The 12,942-nt window shown below is 28.5% G+C and overlaps 1 protein-coding gene across 1 annotated transcript in view; it reads right to left on the bottom strand.

Annotated features, from left to right (window-relative positions):
• LOC148235790 (uncharacterized) overlaps nt 1-12,942 on the bottom strand; it is a 43,755-nt gene that overhangs the window by 14,225 nt on the left and 16,588 nt on the right. Inside the window, exons 2-3 of the mRNA XM_088185226.1 lie at nt 2,133-2,298; nt 42-147 (exon numbers count right to left, since the gene is read on the bottom strand). Coding sequence (XP_088041352.1) covers nt 42-147; nt 2,133-2,271 — 245 coding nt within the window. The 5' untranslated portion in view covers nt 2,272-2,298. The remainder of the gene's footprint in view (nt 1-41; nt 148-2,132; nt 2,299-12,942) is intronic.

The raw sequence follows: 12,942 nt of genomic DNA, 5'->3' as shown, positions 1-12,942 counted from the left end.
CCAATACTGTGACTCTGAGAATATGAGATGATAATATTTACCTTGCCAATTTTGCTCTTCTTCTTAAACAGCAAATGACCATCAGCGCCAATAGTGGAAATCCAAGAATGCATGAGACGATTGGAATAATAACTGATTCCGGGGAAACTATTGGACAGAAATAAAAAAAAAAATTAATACACATAAAGCGTAGAAAATCTTATAAACAGACTTAAAATGATGTATAGCTATAACATCATAATATTTGGCAAATCTGAAGAAATAAGCTGAAGCATAATCAAAGCATTTCTTCAAACTACTTAAGGATGCTGTCGACAATCCAGTTCTGGGTTCCAGAACGTCTTCGAGAAGCACGATCGCGTCCCCTTTTAATGGCCGTTGGGGCTAGGACGTCCGCATTTTCCGACTCGTCATCCGGCTCCTTAATAAGCTGGCATTGCACATTGATCTATTTAATATCACGAGGAGCTGGTCCAGTTCGAATTATTTAATTTTATGTTTTATGATTTTTTATTATTTTAATTATATATTTTTTTGTGTATTGTAATAATGCAATTATTTTTTCGACCATCGCGACGCATTGGGGTGATCTGTTAGATTACGATGGTCATAATTTAATTTAAATAAATAAATAAAATCTATACTTGTCGGAAAAAAAATACGTAAAATATGCTTGTGGAGCATATTTTTATTGAAATTACAACACTAATACTTTCTAAATTATGATGAAAAAAATAGCCGTTAGTGCACGTTTTTAATTAAGTACACTCAAATCAGGATTCAGATGGTTTGTTTAACTAACAATATGAATATGTTTATGGAAATACAGAGAAATCTCTTTGTAACGAATACCGAAATAACGAAATTCCCAGTATAACGAATCCCTGAAAAACTTTCATACAGAATGTTTTCATTGTAGCGAAGACTGATCTCAGTATAACGAAATATTTTGATTAGGATTTAAGAATGACGTTACTACTTGGCACTCAAAACTTTTTTTTAACAAATTTTATTTTATTCATTACAGTATCCTTAACAATGGACAAAAAACGATCTGCCAATCTTTTAAGGGGTTATTTTGATGCTATAGTAATATGGTAATTAAAAATACATCATTTTCCTTACATTCAATATAACGAATTTCCAGTATTTTTCTACAGAATTTTTTCTTCGTTCCCGTGAGTTTCGCTATACTGAGATTTCACTGTATATAGCTCAAATGATAAATGTAAAATTATTGTTTTGTGAGATATTTAATTATTGATTTTTGTCCTCCTCTTTCAAAATATTTTAAGGCAAAATTAAAAAGCTTCAAAATATGTTGTATCTTTTTTTCTTGGTCTTTTTATTTTTTCTCTCTTGAAGATGAATCAGATTTAGTCTCAAATATTTTTTCGTCAATTAAAAAAGTCAAAATTGACATTTTCTATTAGACCTTAATTTAACGAATAATCAAGTTACGATTACTTAACTCACTACCGGTTTTTTAAAATTTTGTTCACTGTTTTTTTAGGATACTACATCTACAGAAATCCAACATTACCATCCAATAAAATTTGCTACATACTACCATGTAGCAAATTTTCTTGTGGAAACTGTTTCTATATTATTTTCGTATAGTCGTTAGAACATCTGTTTACGACATAATCGCTTTAATGAACGTAATAAACTCATATCTATTGAGTAATTAACACTGTCGATTAAATATTAGGTACCAAAATCGTATACTCAGTACTTATCTACAGTACTTTTTATACATTGTTTATTAATAGATTTATTATAATTTGTTACGCCAATCACAATAAAAAAGCAGATATTTTTTATATAGAGGCGCGTCGAAAAAATCTTTATTAATTACATAAAATATTATTATTTATGACCTTATGGCTGGTCAACGTTAAGAGTCAATAAAAGGTATATCGTATAAAAACAACTTTGGCACCAATAATGTGCCAAAGTTGTTTTAATATATTATTATTTTAGTTTCCTATTCGTTATCGAACGTTGGCAGCTATTTCGACTTTTAAAAATTAAGTTATTCTTGGATGAATTGATGGTAATCAGGGGAGATAAAGAAAGCAGATAATTATAAAATTAAAAGTAATTTACAAAGTATATTTGATATTTTTTACCTGTAGGATAAATGATGATGAGCGGTTTTTTGTTCTGGTTACCCTGCAAATCTTTTGCCGGTGGCATGGTGGCTGCAGGTGGCAATATTCCTATAATCGAGCCTCCGTTTGAAGGCGACATGACCGTTGGCACGGCCATTTTCTGACGCTAATCGCACATGTCCGCCTGAAAAAATAAAGAAATATAATATGCTGTGAAATGGCATAAGCGAGCACGTGTTACGCGGCAATATTGGCTGATGTGTTTTTGATCGAGTGGAACAAATTTGATGGAAAATCTCGGAAGTGCCTTAGATTTATCAGATATTTGGAACCTTAAACTATCTTTCAAACAAGGGTAGCAAATATTGGATAAAACTGTCGAATCGATTGCGATCGTTTTGATTCTATTCAGACGAGAGGACAATGAAAATAGTTTCATAGAATATAGAATTTTGTAATAATTCACCGTTAAATTCTCACACATCAATAAACATTTACGTTATAAAGGAAGGTCTCTAAAAACATACCATAAAATGTCTCCAACAGAAGTAATGCGTATTTCTGATATATAACACGTTTTTCTTACTTTATTTTATGGCTGTTCAACACATTTATATATATTAGTTATATAATCACTTTATTAAGGTAGAAAATATTTTTTATTATGTATAATACATATAGGGTATAGCATATATATAAACTTCCACTCATTTCTTACTATCAAATGTAATCAATTAGCATAACATTTAATTCATCACCTTCGAGAAAATGTATGCAAATATTACGTTGCTATTGTTGTGCATATTTTTTGCAATGACAAAATGTCCGATAATTTTTGGAATAAATTTTAAGATTAAGATTGGTCATAAATTTGCAATTTATAAAAGGACCAGTAGACACTTTCACATTTACGAAACTCATCACTAGATATAAACGACTTACGGATTCTCAAGACTCTTTAATTTTCAACGACACTTTCTATAAGAATCTTCTTCATTCGACATTGCAGCCCGATATTAACATATCAGTATAATTTTATAATATTTGTGCAATGAACTGGATATGTGTATCACTCGATATGTTTGTGTTCATAATTATGTACCAGCATAAAATGTTTATTATATTTTTTTTTTATATAGATTTATAATAAAAAATAAAATTACAGTATTGTATTGAATATCATATAGCATAGATAATATGTTTATCAACCTTTTAGCACATGCAATATTCTATCATACCAGTGAAGGGTCGTTGTGTGATCGTAGCTATCTGCAGGCTTATAACACTGTAAGCTAATGGAAACACTAATATAGCAGTGCGCACTATTTTTAAGCTAAGAGCCACTTTGCCAATGTATAATATATAAAGTGCTATTTAATAGAAAATTTATCCAAAAGTGCAATTTCAGTTCAAAGCAAATAATTAAAAAATATTATTTTAATTTTATATTATATTAAATTAAAAATCTACGAGTCTGTATCAATGTATTTAGTTAAACAAAAATGGATTGATCAAAAGCTATACAATATTTTTATTTTTTAATAAATTCAATAAAAAAGGATATTAATATTTTTTTTATTATTACATTTTTTTAATATTTTAATATAATAATTTATATACATACATGAAATTAATCGCCATACAGTTTTAAATAATCGAAATATTCAAATCTAAGTTAATTTAATTGTTGTATAATAAGAGCAAGCTAAGTTTTATTTTATTTTTGTGGTGAAATGCGCTATAAATAATAGAAATGTAAAAAACTACTTTCACAATAGTTTTGAAAAATAAGTTAATATAAAGTTGATGTAAATTAAAACCTCCAGAGCAAATAGTTTTTTTTTCTAAAAATATAATATATAAATATCTGCTGATTATTATCAAGTATGTTGTGATTCTAGTGATTCCATGTATTTTTTAATCTAGCCATCGAGTGCAACAGAAGACCTAATTTTTCTACACTTTGTATTATTTTCATAAATTATTACATATAAAAATCATTTTATAAAATATCATATAAGCTTTTTAAAAGCCCATACCATCTAAACTGAAATTTAAATACATAAAAGAACGTATAAAAATCATTTTCTAATACATCACAAAATATTATTAATATAATCTTTTTTAACAGCCCATAAAATCTAAACTGAAATTGGCCATTCTTGTCCTTTTTTTTTACCTTTTTAGGAAATTTTCAGTGAAAAAAAGTTCCCATACATTTTTGTAATCTGTCGATCCATACGTGGAGTGGCTACTTCATATCTGATTTTAAAGTAGTATTAATATACTTTTTAAATTATCAAAGCAAATGTGAGATCAAATTATTTAAAGTTCGAAACAAATATCACCTAACCATGTAAAGCAGTGGTTCTTAACCTTTTCAAAGTCACGGTGCACTTTTGATCATAAGAAAAAGTGGCGGTGCACCAGAATTAAAAGGTCGAAAAAAATATGTGGACATAATTTTTATTACATATTTAAAAAAAAATAATAGTTACAAACAAAATTACATACAATTTTTTTACATATTTTTTTAAATTAAATTATATAAAAAGTATTGAAAATAAATTTAGTTAGTTAAGTTTGCCCTAGAACCAATTTTTAATTACGTGTTTTATTAAAAATATTTGTATTAATATTTAAAGGTGCTCTTTGGGTGGCAAATCTAAGTGGTGCATTTTCCCCCCTTTGTTTACCCAAAATAACGTTCCTGCTTAACATAATGGAATTTATATGATTGATCAAAAATTAAAAAATGTGATACCTGAGCTTGTTGGCTTTTGCAGATATCAGAAATATTAGGTCGAATATTTTATGTAGTTACCCTGAATTCTTCGTTTAAATTTTTTTCTGTCTTTCTCGTTTTTTAGTTTTCATATTAGTTGTTGTTGAGAAACCAAGCTCACACAAATATGATGTTGAAAACTGTAACAAAATTTTCAATGCCTTCATGTAAAGAACTGAATATTCCTCTTGGACAGTAATCCAAAAATTCTTCATAGTTATTTCGAAAAATTTAATTTTTAGAGTACGATCAGTCGACAATGAGACTAATTTGATGATTTCGTATCCAGTCATAATTTTCTATATTTAAGAATGAAAAATAATGTGCAATCTTTTCTTCCAATAAAGTTGAATGTTCTATTATTGCAGAAATAACTACCTTGGAAATGTTTTCGTTAAGTGAAGGAAACATATCTACTTTTTTTTCTATTATTCGATTTTTCGAAAGAGTTATTTTTTTCCGAAATCCTGTCAATTTGTCAATGGATGTCATGAGTTTTTCGTTTTTTCCTTGAATGCTTGTGTTAACGTTATTTAAGTAATTAAAAATATCTGCTAAATATGCCACTTTAGCATACCAATCATTATTCTGAAGACATTTTACAAAGTCATACATACCTTCATTTCGAAAAAATGATTACCAATTCATTCTTAAGTTCTATGAATCGGCATAAAACTTTACCCTTAGATAACCACCTGACTTCACTGTGAAAAAGCAAACACTCGTACATAGCTTTCATAGAAATGCAAAGTTTTTTAAACATGCGTGTTGATTTTATGAAATTCACTATATTTACAACTTGATCTAGTACAGGTTTTAGTGCTGCTGGTAATGTTTTCGAAACTAAAGATTCTCTATGTAAATAACAGTGCGTAGATATAATATTAGGTTTTCTTGTCTTTGCAAGTGTTACAAGTCCTTTAAATGAGCCTACCATTGAAGGAGCACCATCCATACAAATTCCTACACATAACTCCCATGATATTTTAAATTGTTCTAAATATGAATAAATAAGATCAAAAACATCTTGTCCTGTCGTATGCTCGGTAAGTTCTTTGCAGCATAGATATTGATTCACTATTTTGTTTTCATTTATGAAACGAACGAATCCTAGTATTTGTGCCTTACCGCTAATGTCAGTAGATTCGTCGACTTGTAAAACAAAATATCGCTTGAAAAGTTTATCGTTAACTGTTTTCTCAGTATCATCCGACATATTTAATTTTTTTTTATTGTATCGTTTGAAAGAGGAATTTTCATAATTTCATTTTTGATTCATCACCAAACATAATTTTTCCTATTTCACAATATGCAGGTAAAATTAGAGACTCTGCTATAGTATGTGGTTTTAATTTTACAGCAATCAATTCAGCAATCTTGTATGACGCCAGTTGTGCCTTATCGGAAATTTTAACCGTTTTTTCAAAATATTTCGCTTGTTTATTGTGCATGCTTAACAATCTTTTGAAGTTATCTTTACTTTTTGATGCAAAATCGGCGTGCTTCGTAGTGAAATGGCGATTTAACTTGTCAGTATACATCGCGCTATTGGACAGTTTTTCTCCACATACAACACATGTGGAATGTGATATCCTTCCTCATTGATGCTAGTAAAACTGAAACGTAAATATTCTTCAGAATACTGTCCATTATTTTTTTTGATTTTGATGGATATATTTTCTTTTGTATGAGACGTATGATGTCTAGTAACATATTCACTACTTCTTCCACTTTTACTCCCAGTGTCAATAATATTTTGGTCTGATTCACAATTTCGTTTGGTAATAAATTTATCCATTATGGGGTATCACGACTATAATAAAATACAAATTGATTGAAACATTAAGATTTTACTATTTTGCGGATTTTTTGTTTTTATCAATTTTCTCGCGGTGCACTTGCAATAAGCTCGCGGTGCACTGGTGCACCGGTTAAGAACCACTGATGTAAAGTAACAACTTTGCTGTGGGCCTGTGGCTCTTGGGCAAGACAAAAGTAGATATAATGATTGTCAACATTCAGTAATAAATAGGGGATTAAATTAAGAATAAGCACTCCGACACGACATCTTGCAGATGAACCTACTGTTATCTGTACTGCGCAATTTAATTCCCATATAAGTATACAGCGAAATATAATAACGAAAAAATATTTAAAAATCCGGTTTAATGATTTATAAAAATCTTATTTTAATTTGCAATAATATAATATTTGTCGCCATATCTGTAATTATTTTGTTACGTAACGACGTATTTTATTTGCAAATAAAAGAAACACTTAAAAGTTAAAACGAACTTTCGTAACAGTAAAGAACGCTTAAAATGTGAAACGTTTCAAATGAACATTAATAAGTAAAATCGTTACAGACATTTTATCAAAGGAATGTTTGTAACAAAATATTGCACTGACTTACTCAGATAGATAAATATCTCTGTAATGATACTTAAATTTAGATATATCATAAAATAAGGAAAAATGTTTGTATACTCGTTTATAACCAAGAACGTTGGTTATTTTATTATTACACATAAAACATATTTTTATGATTCGCTTCGGTTTTTATATTGCATTTTGCTTTCTGCAACTTTCAAATTAAAATATGTATATTATATTATATTTTTATTATCGTTATTAAACATTTTTTCGTGTTAAAGTTGCACCGTAAACTTTTCAATATAACGTGAGGTTACGCGTATAACCATTGTTTTGAAAAATTCATAACGTCGCTCGTGTTATATTACATATTATGCGAAAGTGATTTTTAGCACGGAAATTCATCAAGCGGTATGCAAAGACACACACTTTCAAACCGAAAGCTCATTATTCATTTCTATTATTATTTCTCAGCTAACAAGAGAGACGCTGTATTGCATTGTTCGCGATCAATACACAAGAATGTATGAACATGTATAATACTATATATTATTATATACATATATGGCTCTGTGCTCGTACGGAGGAAAACATATGTTCTTATTATTAATTTGCGTTTCTCCTATTTTCTTAATGCGATTTTGTATGGTTAAAATTAAACGCAAATACAATTGGCATATGTGCTCTGCTCTATGTCAAGAAATGTTAGATATTTATACAAATCAAATATTCCGTTACTTTGAAAGAATATTCAAATTAGACGTAATTACAACTTCTTAAGGGTTTATTTAGAGCTATATTATAGCTAAACGTTTCTTTTAGTCAATTTAAAAGCAAAATGAGTTTTTTTATTGTTTAACTAACGGTTTATTTCTATCGTAAGAAAACAATTTAAAAAAGCAATTAACTCAGTATTTTAACCGAAGAAAGACGTGCTCTGAAACCGTTAATTATATCGATGTTCTCAATAGAAAACCAATAGTCTATATAGAATATATGTTCATGATATAATACAATATTCTATAAGCTCATAGATTAAAAGTTTAACTGCGCTTTTATAATTATAAAATATGTTCAAAAGTTTTCAAGTCACAGTATCCTCCGATACAAAGAAATTTATCCTCGAGTGCTTAGTTGTAATATTAAATAAATATAATATAATATATTAGAAGATCTTTATATGGTTGGGTTGTTATATTATATATAAATAATATTTTAGAGGTTTTAGTATAAATTTCATTAGTCGGTCCATCGATGTAATAATCTGAGAAAGACACATCAAACCACGCGTGTTTCCTAATATAATATACTATGAAAGTTTTATTCGCTCGCCGAAGGTCCCGAAAGTGGATTCTGGACCCTGAGCCAATTAAGAAGTTCACCTAGCGGAAAGAAGTGTCTAAATGCGACGATGAGCTTTTCGTATAATTGTGTGAAAACAGCCGCTGACAATTGGGTTCTTAAAGCCGTCACCAAATCGCTTGGAATAACACGAAAGTTTTTAGTGAATTTTGGTATTTCTATGTTATATACGTATATTGTATAGTTAAAATGTCATATAACTATTCACAATATATAATAAAAATCTATTTTATTAATGTTTATCACAGTCACATTAATAAAATAAATCGTGATAATCGCTGTTTTATCATACGTTTCTGAGTGCTTCTTAGAACCCCTCTTTTCGCCATGCACCAGCGATAGTAACAATTCTCACGGCGGACAGTTGCTATTGAATCGTCGGCCAGAGCAGAGAAGACAGCGAAAGGTTTTTAAATCCTGACGGAAAATGTCAGAAGATCGAGTATAGAAAGAGACTTTAAGCTTCCCCCATATAAGCCAGAACGTTGCCGTACTAAATCTAATTCGGAGTTTAATGACACTTCGCTTCCGACTTGGAATAAATGACAGTTTAGCTGCTACGCTGAATCGATCGATACGACCCTTCACTTCGACCATTAGATCAGCTTAAATTAAGCAGTAATCGGAATTCCTAAGAGTGCAACACAATCTTTGATACGAATTGATGATTATGTGACTTGATAATCCAGATTTTGCACAATATAACCAATACTCTGAATTAAAAATCCGTAGTAATATCGGTAAGGATAGCTAAAATTTTTTTAAAACGAAGTGTAATATGCAAAATGTACTTCTTCTTCCGCTTATTTTTAACCAGAGAGAAATATTTGAAAATTATAATTTGTTGGGTTTAGTTAATTCATGAAGGTTAGGTTTGGGTTTGAACAGCAAATGTACGTTTCGCAACTGTCAAATTGAGTCTCATAGACATTTTAGAGCAGCATATAATTTCACTAGCCCCTAGTGGAAATATATATATGTATATATACAGGTGAAAATAAATTTAGACCTCACTAGTGAAAATATAACTTAACTGAAAAATACACAAGTTTGTAAATGTAATTTATATTACTACGTACGGAAAAGTTGAAAGGAAGTAATTTTACTAGCACCTTCAAGATAAATTATATTTTTACCGATAGAAATGTTTATCTACCGGTGAAAATGTATTCTGATATGATTTCACTGAAATAACATATTTTAAAAAATATTTTCGGCATAGATTCGATACTGTTTTTTAAGATTTTCTTTGATGGATTTCTGGTTTTGAATCAGTGTCATTTATGCATCAAGAGGAGGAAAATTATAACGGTTTAAGGAAGATTCTGAATTCTGCTTTAAATTAAGATAATTATTTTGATTAAGCTTCTCAAGAATTAAGTGAGACAGTTTATGCCAATGGTAGAGCCTTAGTTGCGGAAATTCCTGAATAGATTCCCGCTTACTTCCATATAAGTGAAGTGCACGTGACTATCCTTCGTGGATACAGAATAAAAGATTTTCAATCATCGTCCTCGATCTTTTAAGGATTCTAAGGTAAGGATCAGACGGGAATTCGACGCAACTTCGTCCGAGATGATCCGAATAATGAAAGGGAAATTTCAGGAATTTCTTCAGAAATGTATTTGACATTTGTAAAATGAGATTTTAAAAACATATTAAAACAAAATTGTATGAATGTACTCTGCAGAAATATATAAAATATTATATAGCTTGCTTCATTTCATTTTTTTAATTCCTTCAAAATGTAGAAGATCTTTATGCCTCACACTATATAAGACATTTAAAAATTGAAGCGTATTTTGTATTTCATGTATTATATATTATTTATAAATCACTGTCATTACCTACTAAAGAAATTAATTAAAAAAAATATTATTCATTATCTCTGATCCTTGACGTTTATGGAGTATGATTAAAAGCTGATAATTTTGATTTGGTATTTTCAACAGTTCATCTATATTAAATAATATACATACATGTTTTTTTCTCTCTCGGTATTTCGGTCAAATTGTTGGATGCTTTCATTTTGTTTTTCAGTATTAATATCCCGAATGAAAAGGGTTTTTTGAAACATATCAATCAAAATGAAATATGAGTATAAAATTTCGTTGATATTGTGATGAAAAATGTGTGTTTTTCCTAAGGGATCGGCTTTGGACCGCGGGCTTAAAAAATAGCTTCCGAAGATCGAATTGCGATGTCGTAGACAGGTTGACATTTAAAAAAGAACATGTATTTGCTGTTGAATCGCTTACTTTGTTTGCATTTCTTATATTATACTACAATATTTTTTTGGTCTAAAAAATAATAGAATAAAACACTTTTGGACTTTCATAACAAGATTAAATGGATAGGAAGGTAGGCGTATAAATCTAACACTTCCTTGTTGGCCAAATGGAGGAAAATACATTTAGAACGAGTACACGACAAAATGTTGGACATAAATCTGTTAGAGGAGAATGTTCTATCGCATTGCCGATCTGCGATTCGGACACAACTTATTGCAAAGTCCAACTTGTTTGCGCTGAGGTTGTGCAATATTTTATAAGCGGTGGCTTGTTATTCCCATTGCTAAATTGAGAATTGAAACGTGAATAAAATATATCTTTTTACCTTTATACTGTATAAACATTGTATACAGGGTGGTTTAGAATGGAATGTTGATTTCTTATAAACCGTTAATTTTAATGTAATATTCCGTATTTTTTTATTATATCTTTTAATTTTTACTATATTGGGTAAATATTCAAGAAATATTGAAGATGAGTATTTAAATTAATATTTAATAAGAAATAAATATGTACATAGATTTAATACTAGAAATAGAAACAATTTAAGGATAGTTAAGTATAAAAAAACGAGTACGGCCAGGGGAATTACCTCAAGAAACATATTTTTGTGTTAAATTTTAGGATGAATTTTTCAAAATTGCTTTTATAATTGAACTATTATTTTATGAACATGTCTAATACTGACTCTAGCTTACTTATTTATATTTTAAATACAAAACTGTGATTATTTTTTTAAAATTATATTATTATATTTTTTTCTGATTGCATATAAATATAGTTTAATTTAATAACGGAGGCTTAGGGACCGGTTGTAATTGCTCGTAACGCTCATAATTCATGATAATCGTTTTACATTATGTAAAAGTCTTCGTGACTACCATTAGGTAAAGTACAATTTCGCGAAGTTAACAGTACGTGAAATAGCACGAAAAACAGATAAAGTGTGCCTAAATAATAATTTGTGTCAAAGTGTGGCAAAACTACGAGCTTTATATTTTATAACAATAATAAGTGTAAATAATAATTTTAAACTGAGTGATATATTTGATTTAGATCATCGATAACCTTCGAAAAAGGGTACACTGCAGTCAATAAAACCATTAATTTTCACAAATATAACCTATTATAACAAATAAAGAGCAACTGAGTAGTGTATTTATAAAAATAAAAATAATCTTAAAAATTATGCATGAGAAAACTTAAGCAATCTACCCTTAAATTCAATATAATTATAATTTAAAATATTCTTCATATGAGCAATTAAAATTAAATTAATCGGGTAGAATATAAGTTTGTATTATTATATATATAAAAAAAAGATTTATAATTAAACTTAAAATGCTTATTAAGTTTTATATATTTTTAAGCATTTTGTTATCAAATGTGAAATTGTCTTCTTAACAGTAGCAAGCTTCATGCTAGCATTCTTTATATTTATGAAACATGATTAGGGCATTTAAAATAACAGCGCATTTTCAATATCAGTTATTTTATATATATATATATATATATATATATATATATATATATATATATATATATATATATATATATATATATATATATATATATATATATATATATATATATTTAAGAAATACCTAATTGCTAATCTTGAATTTAACATTATAAGATAGTAATAAAAAAATATATTTAAGCAATATTTAAGTTATAAGTATGACGGTTAAGGCAAAGAATAAAAGTCAGCGCGCAGTCTGGATCGACACTAACCTTTTCTGACTGCCTAAGAAATATTTAAACGATGCTATTGAATTTAATTTTGCTGACTTCAGAGGTTAATCTTTTAATTAATATATATATTTGATATATACTGAAATATTTAAAATAAACATTTATACACAATGACGTGAAAATAAAAAAGCAAATTAAATATTTATATTACACATAATAAGGTAATAATGATATAAGTTGTTAATTTATTTTCCTGTATACATGTTGACATATACATGTTTTCGATATTGTTACATTGTAGTTTTATGCCTGAATCCATTTT

The sequence above is a fragment of the Plectrocnemia conspersa genome, unplaced genomic scaffold (assembly GCF_051122295.1).
Source record: "Plectrocnemia conspersa isolate PC_06_02 unplaced genomic scaffold, ASM5112229v1 ptg000004l, whole genome shotgun sequence".
Lineage (NCBI taxonomy): Eukaryota > Metazoa > Arthropoda > Insecta > Trichoptera > Polycentropodidae > Plectrocnemia > Plectrocnemia conspersa.
This window is presented reverse-complemented; position numbering and strand designations above follow the sequence as displayed.